This window comes from Pipistrellus kuhlii, unplaced genomic scaffold (genome assembly GCF_014108245.1).
Source record: "Pipistrellus kuhlii isolate mPipKuh1 unplaced genomic scaffold, mPipKuh1.p scaffold_m20_p_19, whole genome shotgun sequence".
Taxonomy (NCBI): domain Eukaryota; kingdom Metazoa; phylum Chordata; class Mammalia; order Chiroptera; family Vespertilionidae; genus Pipistrellus; species Pipistrellus kuhlii.
In genome coordinates, this window is record NW_023425504.1 from 18354899 (window position 1) to 18371299 (window position 16401).

At 39.7% G+C, this 16401-nt stretch overlaps 1 protein-coding gene across 6 annotated transcripts in view; it reads right to left on the reverse strand.

The window, feature by feature from the left end:
• GRIA3 (glutamate ionotropic receptor AMPA type subunit 3) overlaps positions 1-16401 on the reverse strand; it is a 327676-nt gene that overhangs the window by 49075 nt on the left and 262200 nt on the right. For all 6 annotated transcript variants that reach the window (XR_004988881.2, XR_004988882.2, XM_045583555.1 and 3 more), the window contains exon 12: positions 14891-15089. Coding sequence is in view for 4 of the 6 variants with exons in the window: in XM_045583555.1 (XP_045439511.1) it covers positions 14891-15089 (199 nt within the window). In the remaining 2 variants the exon portion in view is untranslated. The remainder of the gene's footprint in view (positions 1-14890; positions 15090-16401) is intronic.

The window sequence follows — 16401 nt, forward strand, 5'->3', positions numbered from 1 at the left end:
AAATCTGAGGAACAGAATAAACTGGTAAATAGAATAGAATCAGAGGCATAGAAAAAGAGTGGACTGATAATTCTCAGGGGGAAAGGTGTGTGTGTGGGGGTGTGGGAAGAGACTGGACAAAAATCATACACCTATGGATGAGGAAAGTTGGGGGGGAGGTAAGGGCAGAGGGTGGAGGGGGAACCAGGTGGAGGGGAGCTATGGGGGGGGGGAGGAGAAACAATTGTAATAATCTGAACAATAAAGATTTATTAAATTAAAAAAACTTATAGCATAAACAACATTATCTTGAAAACCAAGTTTTAGATTAAAGTCAGGCTTTTTGAGAAAAAAGGTTTTTGAGTTTCAAAATTCTAAAGTATACAAGAAAAATATGAAGTTTATTCCACACTCAATAAAATGGAAAGCAGATAGATAAAAATCCAGACTAACTACCCTTGGATAAAAATTGAGGAAGAGAGAAGTAAAAAAGAAGTCAGACATGGTTCTCTAAATGGAGGAGGGATGATGGGATTCCTAGCTTTTTGAGGACCCCGGGGTAGAAACACTTCCCAGAGTATAGCATAGACATGATGAATCTAAGAGAATAGCCCACATTTGGTTTAGTGCTAGTGAGATAGAATAGTAATGGCCACATGAGGTCTCTAGGAGAAGTCTGAGTGTCCCCAGACTGGAAGAAGGAGAGAAACTGACTCTTCCAGCAGCCATATAATGGTAGCAGAGAAAGAGGGAGGGAAGATAGGAGGAAGGGAGAGAGAGAGAGAGAGAGAGAGAGAGAGAGAGAGAGAGAATGAATGAAAATACATGTGTCAGAATAAATACAGGGTCAGGCCCACAGAGGTCTTGTGGCCTGGATGTGGGGATGCTGAGGATTTGTATGGTTACATCTCAGATATACTAATATGGAGGGAAAGACTACTTAATATCTAAGCAGTGGATATCTGGAAGTGATTATGATGGTCTGCGGTTATATGGCTTCCCCTAATGCAATGATACCATACAAACTTCCTAGAACCTAGATGTCATCCTAGTGAGGATGGAGTGAAAAATCCTGAAATGACTAGGAAATTACTAAATTTACCTGAATTTATCTGATTTATCTTTCCTGCCATGTGGCAGAAATGGGGGTGGTGGTGCCAGTTATGTTGTTGCAAAATGGAGTTAGTCACCTGTGAATATCATAAAGCCATCTTCTAAGAAGACAGGAATATGACACAGTAAAGGCATGAATCATTAGGGGCTTCTGGACTACGAAATCTTTTTAATGATTAACCTTAAGATTTCTTATAGTCTGACTTGGAAAAATTTCCTAATTAGTCCTAATGTATTTTTTCAGCCCTTGGGTACTACAGTTTAGCAAGTATCCTTGGGTCATATAAAGAATGGAGGACTTCCTCTTCCGCCATGCTGCCGGCGTGAGTGGGACAGCCCATGCTAGCATGGAGAAGGCTCTTTTGTTTATTGCATCGGACTCGGCTCCCTGGTGGTCCTTGGGGGATCATGAATTCGTCTGGAATCCCCAGCCAGGACCATGAGGGACCCCAGTCTGGAAAGCCTGACTGGCCGCGGTAGGTGTGTGTTTGTCTGTGTTTTTGTGTGAGCGCTCTAGGGGGACTGCCCCTCCATCGGGCTCTCACCTGGGTGTTTGCCGGCTGCTGTGTCAGCCAAGGTTTGAGCCTGGATTCGAATCTGTAATAAATTCTAGCATGCTTAATAAAAAAAAAAAAGAAAAAAAAGAAAAAAAAAAAAGAATGGAGGACTTATAGATTTCATTAGTGACCACTGAGAGGAAAATAGGCCAAAAATCTGAGAGTCACTCTTGGTTCTTCCCTTTTGCTCACAAATGTTATTCGAACCATCAACAATTTCTGTGACTTTACTTCCAAATTACATCATAAATCTGACCACCTTACACAATCTTTATCACTATAAATCAGTTATATATGAAGAATTCCATTCTTCAGCCACACTGGTCTTTTCCTATTTTTTAAACATATCAGCATTGTTTCTACCCCCAGAACCTTGACACTTGTTATTTCTTTTGTTTGGAACTCTTCCATCAGATTTCCACATGGCCACTTCTTCTTGTTATTCAGGTCTCTAATAAAATGTTACCTCCTTAAAGAAGCTTTCCCTCCCAAACTTCTAGTTAAAACAGTGCTCTTGCCTTAGCTGATTTGGCTCAGTGAATAGTGCATCAGCCTATGGACCAAAAGGTCCCAGGTTCAATTCTGTTCAAAGGCATATGCTCGGGGTGTGCAAGAGACAACCGATCAATGATTCTCTCTCATCATTGATGTTTATATCCCTCTCTCTCCCTCTCTCTTTCTCTCTGAAATCAATAAAAAAAAACACACATTAAAAACAAACAAAAGAAACAGTGCTCTCTAACTTTGTCATTATTATAATATCTTATTGGCATCTGAAATTATTTTATACATGTATTTGTTTACATGTTGATTATTTGTCTCCTTCTAACAGAATGCCAGCTCTTTGAAGGAAGAGATTCTGTCATGTTTCCCCTATTGTAGCTCTGGTACCTAACTTGGTATGTTAGATATGAATATGTTATTTAATTAAAAGTGTAGAAAATGAATATGACCACAGGACAGTAGCTAGTAGTTTTTTTGAAAAACAAAACAATACTCATATCAATATTTTGCTTGGGTAAATTGCCTTTTCCTTTCAAAGTGGACTGCACCAAGCATTCCAGTTAATTGAATGTTCTTATTGAGTTTTAGTAAATTTAAATTTTACTTGATCCTTATGGTCAAGTTTTTAGATTTCTGCATGGCAATGAAGAAGAATCCTATATCATAAAAGGCTATTATGCAAATCGACCAAATGTCTGAATGACCAGTTGCTATGATGTGCATTAACCAATAGGGGTCAGGCGCTCAATGCAGGAGCTGCCTCCTGGTGGTCAATGTGCTCCCACAGAGGAAGTGCTGCTTAGCCAGAAGCTGGGCTCACAGGCTGGTGAGTGCAGTGGCAATGGCAGGAGCCTCTCCTGCCCCTAGGGTAGTGCTAAGGATGTACAACTGCCAGCTTAGGCTTGCTTGGACATCCTTTGAGGGTTTCCGGACTGCAAGAGGGTGCAGACTAGGCTGAGGGACCCCCCCCCCCCCGAGTGCATGAATTTTGTGCACTGGGCCTCTAGTTGTAAATAATTAACTTGCTCAAGCTTGTCAGGCAAACATAAGGAAAGTTTAATTGAACAGATGGGCTCTATTCCTCTAACTGGAAGGCTATTAGGTGATTTGACTTTGTCGGATAAGAAAGTGAGATCCTGAGATGAGTTCCTCTAGAGAAGAGAGTGTCAGCATTCTCACAAAGGTTTGAAAATTCTGTTATTTACCTTGGTGTTGTCTGAGAGGGTTGGCAGCCTCAAAGAGAATAAAAACTTAATCCCCTTAGGCTTTCTAGGTTGTGAAATGCTCTCTGTAAGCAAGTAGGTTACCTGGGAGGATTAACAGAGATGGGCTAATGAAATCCATATGGTTGGTTAGTTCTTGGCAGATGGCCTGCATGCCACTTTGGAAGCACCTAAAGTTTCTAGATGGCCTTCAAGAGTAGCTCTAAGTTTTGCATGTTGAAATTGTTGAACCTGCTGGCCACAACAAATGGCTATAGATGGACTGACTGACTAGGAGATGAGGTAAGAAGAATAAAGGAGGATATAAATGAACTTCCTCTCTCCTCCAAAGCTAGAAAACGCCCCCACCTCTCTTTCACTGAACCAGCAGAGATTATTTTATTTTATTTTATTTTTTAGTATTACTCCTCCCTCACAACTCCACAGAGCTTTGTCTGACAGTTTATGTTTTAACTGCCCTATTGCGAGGCTCTTTTCCTAAAGTCTGCTGGGATTTGAAGCCTTTATGTTTTCAAAGAACTTTCTATGATGTAATCCTCTTATCAATCCTATAAAGAAGATAGAATAGAGAGTATTCCCCTTAACAGATGAGGAAACAGACCAAATGCCTCTTACCCCAGGAAAAACAAGAAAGCCATCATTGGATGTTGAATAGAAATAATTTTCATGTTCTTTCCAGTTTTATCCACACTGTGACATAACGCTTGGCATATCAGAAACTTTAACAACTCTAAAGTTTCCACCAAAAAACTACTAAAACTGACAAATAAATTCAGTAAATTGACAGGGTACAGAAATTGATTGCATTTTAATACGCCAATAATGAATTATCAGAAAGAGAACCTAGGAAAACAAACTCATTTACAGTTACATAAAAGAACAACACTAAAAACACACACATCTAGGGCTCTGGTCAGTGTGCTCAGTTGGTTGAGTGTCATACTGTGCACTGAAAGTTTGTTGCTTTGATTCCTGGTCACAGCACATACCCAGATTGTAGGCTCAGTCCCCAGTTGGGGTATGTATGACAGGTAGCAGATCAATGTTTCTCTCTCACATTGATGTTGTTCTCTCCCTCTCTCTCTCTCTCTCTCTCTCTCTCTCTCTCTCTCTCTCTCCCTCTCTCTCTCTCTCTCGTTCTCTAGTCTTTCCTCTCTCTGAAATCAATATAAACCATAAAAAACAGCTAGGAATAAATGTAACCAATGAGGTAAAAGAACTGTACTCAGAAGATTATAAGACACTGAAGAAAGAAATTGAAGAAGACATAAATAAATGGAACATATATGTGCTCATAGATAGGAAGAATTAGCATCATTAAAGTGTCCATATTACCCAAAACAATCTATAGATTCAATGCAATTCCTATCAAAATACCAATGGCATTTTTCACAAAAATATCTAAAATTACACATGGAACCACAAAAGACCCCCAAAGAGCCTCAGCAAAGGAAATCATCAACAAAATTAAAAGACAACAAACTGAATGGAAGAAAATATTTATCAATGATACATCTTGATGACAAGGTTAGTAACCAAAATTTATTAAAAAACCTCATACAGCTCAACACCAAAAACCACACAAACAATACAATTTAAAAATGGTCAAAGGACCTGAAAAAAACTTCTCCAAAAAGGATATACAGATGGCCAAAAGACATAGGAAAAGATGTTCAACTAATCATCAGAGAAATGCAAATGAAAACCACAATGAGATATCATCTCACAACTGTCAGAATGGCTATCATCAATAAATCAACAAACAACAAGTGTTGGTGAGGATTTGGAAAAAAAGGAACCTTTGCACTACTGTTGGGAATACAGATTGTTGCAGCCACTATGAAAGCAGAATGGAGTTTCCTCAAGAAAAGTAAAAATGGAATTGCATTATGACCCAGCAATTTCACTTCTGGGTATATATCCGATGAAGTCCAAAATACTAATTTGAAAAGATATATGCGACCCTATATTTATTGCATCATTATTTACAATAGCCAAGCTATCAAAACAACCCAAGTGACCATCAATAGATGAGTAGATTAAAAATTGGTGGAACATATATACGACGGAATATAATTAGCCATGAAAAATTGATAATCTTACTATTTTCGACCACGTGGGTAGATCTAGAGGGTATTATGCTAAGTGAAATAAGGCAGAAAAAGACAAATGCCATGTGATTTCACTTTGATATTGAATGTAAAGAACAAAATAAATGAATAAACAAAACAAAAACAGACATAGATGCAGAGAACAAATTCATGGTTGCTAGAGGGAATGGGAGTTGGAGGGCTGAGTGAAAAAGGTGAAGGGGTTGAAAAGCACAAATTGGTAGTTATAAAATAGTCATTGGGATGTAAAATACAGCATAGGAAATGTAGTCAATAATATTGTAATGACTATGCTAGGTGGGTACTTGAAATATTGAGGGACCATTTTGTGAAATACATGATTGTTTAACCACTATGCTGTACATCTGAAACTAATCTAGACTAATAAAAGAAAAACAACCATCACTCCACTACACCCACCAGCCAGTCAGGAACGAGTATTCAAATTAACCCAACAAAGATGATGGCAGCCACGGAGTTGGAGTGAGCAGAAGGCTTGTATTGCCCCCCGCTATAGAGGAAGCCAACCCCTCCCCCCCTGCTCGCCCAGGCTGGCCCTGGCCTCTTCTCAAGGCTACAAAGTTTCAATTATAGAAGATAAATAAATCCCAGATACCTACTTCCAGTGGGCTGTGGCCTCTACTCAAGGAGGTGCTGAGGAAAAAAAAAACACAGAAAAGGAAAAAAGGAGGGGCTGGGAGCTTAAGTTGCCAGAGGGCATGGCCAGCCAGAAAAAAACCATCAGCCCCTCACTCAGGCTGGCCACACACCACAGCAGGATCCCCCAACCCTGAAGGGGCTGTGGCCAGCCTGAAAGCAGCCCTCAGACCCTCACCCAGGCTGGCCACACCCCACAGGGTCAGGTTTCCCACTGGGGGGCTTGGCCAGCCTGCAAACAGCCATCAGCTCAGCTCCTCACCCAGGCTGGCCAGGTACCCCAGTGGAACCCCCACCCTTCAGGGAAAACTAGCTGGCCCCTACCTGTGCACCAGGCCTCTATTTATATTAATAAAAAGGTAATATGCTAATTAGACTGGGAGACCTACCAGGAGACCTTCCAGACATTCTTTTGGACAAAACCATGGTGGCGGGCTGAGGTAGAGGTGGTTAGAAGCTAAGAGAGGAGGGAAGTTGTGGGTGTTAAGGCCAAAATGGGACGGAAGTGTTGGGTGATCAGACTGGTGGGGGGCCAGGCCATTGGGGTTAAGCAGACCAGTAGGGGAGCCAGTTGGGGATGAGCAGGATATCAGTGGGGGTCAGTTTGAGGTGATCAGGACAGTGTGGGGGGGGGAGTTTGGAGTGAGCAGGCCAGCAGGGGGACAGTTGGGGGCAAGCAGGCCAGTGGGGAGGTAAGGTGGGGGTGAGCAGGCTAGCAGGGAGTGCAGTTGGGGGCGAGCACACTGACACAGGGGCAGGTGGGGGCAAGCACACTGGCACAGGGGGCAGTTGGGGGTGATCAGGCTGGTGGGGGGCAGTTAGGGGCGAGCAGGCTGGCAGCAGAGTGGTTAGGGGCAATTAGTCAGGCAGGTAGGCAGGCAGGTGAGTGGTTAGGAGCCAGCAGTCTTGGATTGTGAGAGGGATGTCTGACTGCTGGTTTAGGCCCGATCCCTATAAACTGGCAGTAGGACATCCTTCAAGGGGTCCCAGATTGGAGAGGGTGCAGGCTGGACTGAGGGACAACACACCCCCCCCCCACACACCCCATACATGAATTTCATGCACTGAACCACTATTATAAAATAATATTGAATGCCAACTGTAATTGACAAATAAAATAAAAAAAGAAGTTCAAATTGATAGTTACAAAAACAGTCATAGGGATATAAAGTACAGCACAGGAAATATAATCAAGAATATTTTAATAACTATGTATGGTGTCAGATAGGTACTAGACTTATCAGGACTATCACTTTATAAGTCATATAAATGTAATCACTATGTTGTACATCTGAAACTAATATAATATTGTATGTCAACTGTTAAATGAAAATAAAAATGTCAATGTCAAATGTGACTATATTAGGTAGTGGGGTCTTTGGAAGATGATCAAGTCATCAGAGTAGAGCAATTATGAATGATATTATTGTACTGATAGAAGAAACCTCACAGAGCAGCCTAACCACTTTCACCATATGAGGACCCAGGTAGGAATCAGCAACCTATAAACTTGAAAAGGGTTCTCACTAGAAACAAAACATACTGGCACCCTGAACTTGTATTTTCAGCCTCCAGAATTGTCAGAATACATTTCTGTTGTTAATAAGCCACCAAATTTGTGGTGATTTCCCCCCCTCCCCCCGCTTAATTGAAGTATAGTTGAAAATAAAATTTAAAGATATTTAAAGTAAAAAGAAAAATGCTGTTAGCTGATTTCTTTTTTTAAAAAAAACTTCATTGTTGTTGAAAGTATTACAAATCTCCTCCTTTCCCCTTCTTGACCCCCTCCAAATACATTTTATCATGTTATATTTTTGGTTTACTAAGAGTCTGTATAAAAAATGGACATTACATTTTTATTAATGCTTTATTGGAATCTATGGAGAAAATTTTGACATTTTTTTACTGTAATAAAAAATTACATTAATAGATGTTATAAAACTACAAAAAACTATAATATGCCATGAATAACAGAGGTTTTCTGTGTTTGTGGCATTCACTCTAGTTTCATTGATGTCTTCATTTTCTTTGACTTCTGATCTTGGATCCTTTTGAGGTTTTCAGAGCATAGAAAAATGTCATTTAAAAGTGTGTGCAAATTTCCTTTTCTAATTTATCCATCAGAAAAATAAAAATGAAGCTCAATTAGGAGATGATACAAATTCCTTAACATGTGCTGCACTAGAGGCTTGATTCATGCATAACACCCCATTTTTCTGTGAATATTCATATCAGAAAGGCACTGAGATGGAATGGACAGAGGACCCAATCTGAACTCAGAGTATCAATCTGGGTTCAGAATTCTAGCTCTTCCCCATTAAACTGAGTAACATCAATGCCATCTTCCTTAGGTGTTTCCTCTCTGAAGTAGGTATAATAATACCTCTTCTGATTGCATTGCAGGATTGTCATGTGAACTATATATGGTAATATTTGTAAATAAGCATTGAAAATTGACAGCCTACTAGATTGTGAGCTCCCAAAGTGTAGAGACCATTTCTGTTTTATTTATCCCCTTGCTGACCTTTCTGCTGGGGTTGAGGAGTATCATTAACCCTACTGTTATTCACCATGGAGCAGACCAATAGATTGGCACAGGCTGGGAAGAAACTCTATAGAAATAAACTGTCAGCTGTCCTGGATGGATGATCATATAGTTTTCTGAGATACTTATATTAAAATTTTGTTTCTGAGAGTATAATTGGCATACAGTAGTATATAGTTTCAGGTGCACAACATAGTGATTTGGAATTTTTATATTTTACTAGAGGTTCAGTGCATGAATTCATGCATGGGGGGGTGTCCCTCAGCCAAGCCTGCACCCTTTCCAATCTGGGATATCCCTCTCACAATCCAGGACTGCTGGCTCCCAATTGCTTGCCTACCTGCCTTCCTGATTGCCCCTAACCACTTCTGCCTGCCAGCCTGATCATCTCCTAACCACTCCCCTGCCAGCCTATTGACGCCTAACTGCCCTCCTGCTGACCCAATTGCCCCTCACTGCCCTTCCCTGCAGGTCTGGTTCCCCCTAACTGCCCTCCCCTGCCAGCCTGGTCACCCCCAACTGCCCTCCCCTGCTGGCCATCTTGTGGTTGCCATCTTGTGTCCACATGGGGGCAGCCATCTTGTGTTGGAGTCATGGTCAATTTGCATATTATCTCTATATTATATAGGATGATGTGATCACCACACTAAGTCTAGTAACTATCTCTCACCATGCCAATATTTTAAGTCTATCCTACAAAAATAACCTATAAATATGGTGAAAAAGCCTTTATAGATATTTTCACATGAGTTGACAAAAAACAAAAAAATTAATTTTGTTTATAGAGATAGATCCTCGGTGCTTAGCCTGGAGCATGGCACATAGACCATACTCAAGAAAAGAGTTATTGAAAGAGTGATAAATAAATAATGAATAAAAATACCTCAGGCATTATTATTAACCTGCCTTTGTTATATTTTCTCCTTTCATTTAGGTGTGTTGTCAGTTGTGTGTGTAGTTGTCAGGTCAACCTCACTCTTGGAAACTGTCCTTCCCACTAAGTTTGAGACTTGCCTGGAAAAAACACCTATGGGTGCTGAAGGCTAGGAAAGGCCAACAGCTGTCTAACTATACCTTTCCCTCTTCCAGAGGCCTGTTTGGCCAGGCCTCAGCATACCTTTCCTTCTACCTGCCTCTCCACCTCCATTCTTGACTTATAAGGTCTATGATTCTTGCTAGGTAAAGTTGTATATGACATTAGAAAGTAAGATTGTTTTTGATAAAGTGGCATCAAAACATCTATGTAAACATTAAGGGGGAGAGATCAACCAAAGGGCTTGTATGCATGCATATAAGCCTAACCAATGTACATAGACAACAAGGGGGTGAGGGCATCAGTGGGAGCTGAGAGGGCGATGGGGGAATAAGGACACATATGTAATACCTAAATTAATAAATAAATTTAAAAACTTAAAAAATTTTAAAAAATTAAAAAAAAATTAAGTTGCCAAATAGTGTATCTCTGACATATTATTCATTGGTATCAGCTTGTCTCTTGTTGCTAGTACGTGGTTTGAATATGAATTAAATTTGTTTGCAGTTGCCCAGGTAAATTGTCTGTCAAGATCTCAAATTCATTATAGTGTTTGGTGAGAAATTATTTATTTATTTATTTATTTATTTATTTATATTGATTATGGTCTCACATAATTGTCCTTATTCTCCCATTCCCATCCCAAACCCCTCCCTATATATGCCCCCCCAACCCCCATTGTCCATGGCCACTGGCTAGGCCCATATGTATGCACACAAGTCCTTTGGTTGATCTCTTCCCCTTACCCCCATCCTCCCTTACTTTCCCTCTGAGGTTTGAGAGTCTAATTGTTGGTTCTCTTTCTCTGGGTCTGTTTATGTTGTTCATTATTTCCTCTAGATGTGTAAGATCATGTGATCCAAGAAATACCCTTGTAAGAACCTAAACTTCAACAAGCCATAATGGTTATGCTGAGAGGCAAATGAATCAGTCTGTAGTGAGTTCCTTTCTGGGCCAACAGTTCTTTTGTGTCCCAATTTCAATGCCAGATAGTTCCTTATGTGTACATGCCAGCCATGATATTTCAGATCTGGTTGGTGGTAATGCAGGTCCGCCCGTCTCTGGTTTGGTCCTGGGCATAGTTCAGGGGTAAGGGATGTCTGTTGTGTATATAGCTCAGTTGTAATAAAGCTTTAAGGTCATGTCAAAATGTCAATATATTCAGCAAAGGTACATTTGTGGTGAGATTTTCCTCCTTTTCCCATATTATTAAAATGCCCTGTAATAGATAACCAATATAAAATGCTTGTGTGTGTGTATGTATGTGTGTGTATAAGAGAGATTCTGAATGTTTAAGCAGTATCTAAATACTTTTAGTAGGGACTACTTCCTAAATCACTTTGGGAGGGCTCTTCTTTTTGCTGCCTGAATTAAAAAAAAAAAGTGACCAATGAAAACAGTAACAGTTAAAGTCTAGTGTCGAAACAAAAACATTCTCCATGAGTAATTCATCTGTGCTTCCTGGGGCTTACAATGCTGCAACTCAGAAGACAGGACAGCCCCCTTGATGGTCTCCAGACAAAGTTTAATTCTTCTGTCCTGTCTAGGGCCCCAGAGTGCCACTCCTCCCCTTTTATGTTTGTTTTCTTAAGCTGGTTTAAATTAGTATTAAACATTTCATAAAACAACAACAACAACAACCTTCTTTTATCCCCTGAACTATCTTTAGCCAGGATCAGTATGTGAAAAAGAAATCAAGCATTGCAGTTGTTTTCTAATATTTCTAGGGGTTTGAAGGCAGGGATAATTTTGGAATTGCTTTTTCTCCCAGTGCTACTTTTTAACACAAATCTGCATCAGGTTAAATTTCCAAAACCTAGTAGAGAATGATTATTTCAGTGCAGCTTTCCAAATCATAGTGGCATTTCTCTGGGCAATGACAATAAAGCTGTCGATTTGTTTTGTACCCTGCCGTGCCTCCATTTTTTGGTTGGCACATTTAGTTTTGGAGCTGCAGTCTAAGGAAATCAGTTTTCAAGTTAAGAGCGTTGTTGGTAATATTTCAGATGTCTCTTTCATCTGTTCCCTCCCTCCCTGCCTTTCCTGTAGGAACAGGTCCCTCTGTGCCAATGACTTTATGTGATTTTTTATGATAAGAGCTAAGGATAGCTCAGAAAATGAGAGAAACAAAGGAATCATTTAAAAAATACCATCATTTTAATGGTCGCCTTACCCAGAATGAGTAAAAATGTCTGCAGGGCAATTATAAAGGAATTTTATTTTATTTATTTCTCTTTCTTAGTGGAATAACTAGAGGGCTGGCCCCAGGCTGTTTTATGATATTGCTATTTGATCCCTGTGGTTTTAGTATGGAGTGAAAATGGAAAGAAATGAGCTCATGTAATGTTTGTAAATGTTGCATCTGATCTTGTTTTATCCTCTAAAGTTCAGAAAGCATGTAATCAAAGGTTCCCAAGTTTTTATGTGTGAAGGAGTTACTGTTCTTAAGCTTGCCTTGAGTTTATTGAAGGTTGAGAGGGAAGTGACATGCTATGGCAGTTCAGTCCCTAAGAAATGATGTGTTCTTGCTGGCTGTCTTCTCTGATCTACGGGGCTCAAGGAGGGTGGAGTGGAGGATACAAAGAGGACAAGTGGCTTAGAGACAAATTGGTTAGACCCCTAGTATTATATGAATACTAAGCTTACGCTTTGTTAGTTTTATGTAACATTTTAGTGCAAGCAAACTAAAGAGTTGAATTTTCTATACTTTTCACTTCCACTCTTAGATCATCAACCTTTTGTGTTGCCCTGAAGAACTTTCCTACAGAGTCCCAATGCTGTCACCAGCAACCAATTGGGGAAAAAGAAAAAGTGGCATGTGCTGGAATTAGAAAATGCTTTGCACTTCCTTATATAACTAGAAATATCCACCTCCTTCTCTAGTTAGATTTTCAAAACAGCTCCATTTCCATACAAATTATTCATTGGCTGTAAAGGTCACTAGAAATTTGTGAGATTAGAAACTGCAAGCCAATTAGAATAGCCTTGTTCAGAATTAAATGTTGATTCAAATGGATTCCAGTAATGCAATGCTCTTTAATGAAACCATCATTTCATGGATTAGTAGATGCTTTCCTGGTTTTTGAGAATGACACAAAGTGCATGGGGGATGGAATCTGGCCATGGGGACAATGACTATTTGGTCACACTCTCAAGCCTTTGTACTAATAAATCTTCCCAGAGAGACTCTTTTGCCTGCAATAAGAATGAATGCTTTTGAAAGCTTAATGGGAATTGATGCCACCTATTGATTACCATTTAAAACACACCTTCCTAATTTCTAATCATTGTTAAAGAAAAAGTGCTTTCCAGTGGAACAAGTATGTCTTATCAGAAGGTCTAAGTCTGGTGTCTTGATAGCCTAAGTGGTCAATTTCTTCATATAGCAACTTGAAGCCTATTGGATGGTGAATGCAAGCTCTGTTGAAGTTGATACCAAACCAGATTTCCTTGGAGCAGATTATGTGTTGACTACTCAGTGGATGGAAATCCTTGGCTTTCTGCCCTGAAATGTGCGAGTGATTTCATGGGGACAGGGAATTATCCCCATAGAAGTTTCTGGGACTGCCATAATAGTGAGGGTCAAGACCTTTAGTTCCAGAGGGTCTTTGTATTATTTTGATGCTGCCAATATTGGGCCTCTCTCCCTGGTTGGAGATTATGACCTACTCAGTCAACAGTGGTAGAAGTGTAAAGGGTATTCAGAGCCGATGAGAATTCTGGAAGGTTTACAAACTAACCTTTTTTTTCTTCAGGGAATGAAAAACAGTTTTTAGTTAATTGCCATAATTATAAGAAACACACTCCATCTGGTTTTCCATAAAGTAATTGGACCAACCTCATGATAATACATGTAAAAATATATTTATTTGTTATTTCTTAAAACAAACTGGTTTATAACCAACATCTGTTTACTCTGGACCTTTGAGAAAAAGCCAGTAACTATACCTGCCATCCAATAACTTGATTATTGGTTGGCTAGAGTGACTAAATGCTTCCTCTCTACCTACTACACAGGTGGCTTCTGGATCATAGCTACAACCAGTTGCAGTGATTACAGTAGTAGGCAGTGGTAACATGTAAAATGGGTTCATTTCTTTTTTTAAATATTGTTTTATTGATTCAGAGAGGAAGGGAGAGGAAGAGAGAGATAGAAATATCAATGATGAGAGAGAATCACTGATTGGCTGCTTCCTGCAGGCCCTACACTGGGGATCGAACCCACAACACAGGCATGTGCCCTGACCATGAATTGAACTGTAACTTCCTGGTTCATAGGTCAACGCTCAACCACTGAGCCCTGCTGGCAGGGATAGAATGGTTTCATTTTCTAATCAACCACCATATTTTCCTGATTGGGGTAACTGAAAAAATATTTAAGTTCTTAAACAGTCCATTGGTAGCCTTTCTTATAGTCCAGTTGCTACAGAACAAAGATCTTGATAATTTATATAAAAGTGGTTTGTCCATCACATTATCCTTCTATAAATTTTCTGCCTCCATCTCCTTTAATCTTTTCTCTTGATAGTGTTTATATAACTTTTTCTAGTGAACAATTTACTGTTTCCTTACCAAGAGTTGGCCTCCAGGGAGGGAATTAGAGGGGAAAATAAGTCTTCTCATTAAATTTAAGAACAATTATTAGCTTCTCTGAAAATTGAACTATCAGCATGTCCATGAATACTTGAAACAACTGTAATACATTTCAATAGAAAACCAATGTATAAAAAAGAATAGGTAATTTTATAGTCCTTCAGTCTTCAGAGTCCTAGACAGACTCAATTACCAAACTTGTGTGAACTGCTGAGACACAAAATCACTGCTTTTGTAAAAGCTAGAAAGGAGAATATATATTACACAGTTCAATACCCTCATTATTCAAGGAAGGGAACTGAGGCTGACAGAAGTTAAATGACTTGCCCAAGGACAAACAATCACTTTGTGGCAGGGTTGAGATTCAAACCTGGCAGTTCAAGCTAGAGCTCTTGGCATGCCACTTATGTCACACACAAGTCTTAGTTCTAAAGGACATTGAATTAAGTCAGCAACTAGTGAGCTGATAACATTCACACTCTTTCCTAACCCTCCCTTAAAAACACTGTGAATTTGCCTTTGTGAGAAGATGATACAATAAAAATCAGCAGGCCCAATTAAAGTAAAGCACTTACTCTGAAAAATTCTTTTGTTGATCCAGAGTCCAGGGTCCCATATGCAATTTCAGTCTGCTTAGCTAAGTCTTCAGCACTCTCTATAGGAGAAACCATCCTCTCCACAGTCAGGAAAGCAGCGAGATTGGCAGTATAGGAAGAAATTATGATCAGGGTGAAGAACCACCAAACCCCTCCAACAATGCGCCCAGAGAGTGACCTACAAAATGAAACAAAGACAAATCCAGACCCAGAGGGGCCAGATTTCAGTTTAAGTAATCCTTATCTTTATTTCTGAAAAGAAGACTGATTTCAGTGTAGTTGGTGATGGAGGAAAGTAAATGATGTCAAGGAATTAACACATCAAACAAAAGTAGTACATTAATAACAACCATCCATGTTATGATGGCATATAATGATACATGCATAATGGTCTTTAGGCCTATATGAGTTCAAAGTAGGTGTTTTTTTTTTAATTGTAGGAAAATATCTTCTTTTACCAGCTCCAACTTACATGTAATAATTGTACTTATTGGATCTTACTCCTGTGAGCTTTGCTGGGGCACCCATACCTGTGGAAGTCTGTATCATTTCCTTTAAGGCAAGTGATTCTAAGCTTTGTCTGCACAGTAGAATCACCTAAGATCTTTTTAAAAAAAAATCTTATGCTCAGGCCCACCCTGGATCAGTTAACTCAGAACCTGAAATATCAGACCCAGACATATACTGTATTTTTCGGACCATAAGACGCACTCCCCCCCCCCCCCCAGAAGTGGGGGGAAAAAGTCCCTGTGTCTTATGGTCCAAATATAGCCTACACATATACTTTTAAAAAAAAGTTTTTTTACTTGCCTGGCTCTGTGTGGTCTCTGTGTGCTTGCCCGGCTCTAAAATGGTTCTAAATGCTGCTGTTTACTTTGTTTACAGGGTTGATTACAAGTGTTTATGACTGTGATGTTGGGTTTTAATGCACATAAAGTATTTTAGGACACTATTTGTTTCAGAATCTTTTTTTTCTTCATTTCCCTTCTCTAAAAATTGGTGCGTCTTATGGTCCGGAGCGTCTTATGGTCCGAAAAATACGGTATGTATTTTTTTATTTTTTTATTTTATTTTATTTTTTAAAATATATTTTATTGATTTTTTACAGAGAGGAAGGGAGAGAGCTAGAGAGCTAGAAATGTCAATGAGAGAGAAACACCGACCAGCTGCCTCTTGCACACCCCCTACCGGGGATGTGCCCGCAACCAACGTACATGTCCCTAACCGGAATCGAACCCGGGACCTTTTAGTCCGCAGACCGACGCTCTACCACTGAGCCAAACCAGTTTTGGCACATATGTATTTTTTTAAAGCTTGCCAGGTGATTGCAATGTGCAGCCAAGGTTGAGAACCATTGATATGAGGCAATGGCATGGGGGAAAAAAAGCCACAAACGTTTACATAATTGAAGAGAAATGGATAAGTGCTCGTAAATATTATTCACTTCGAGTTTAATAAATCTAATGGAAACATGGTCATTTTGTGGAGTT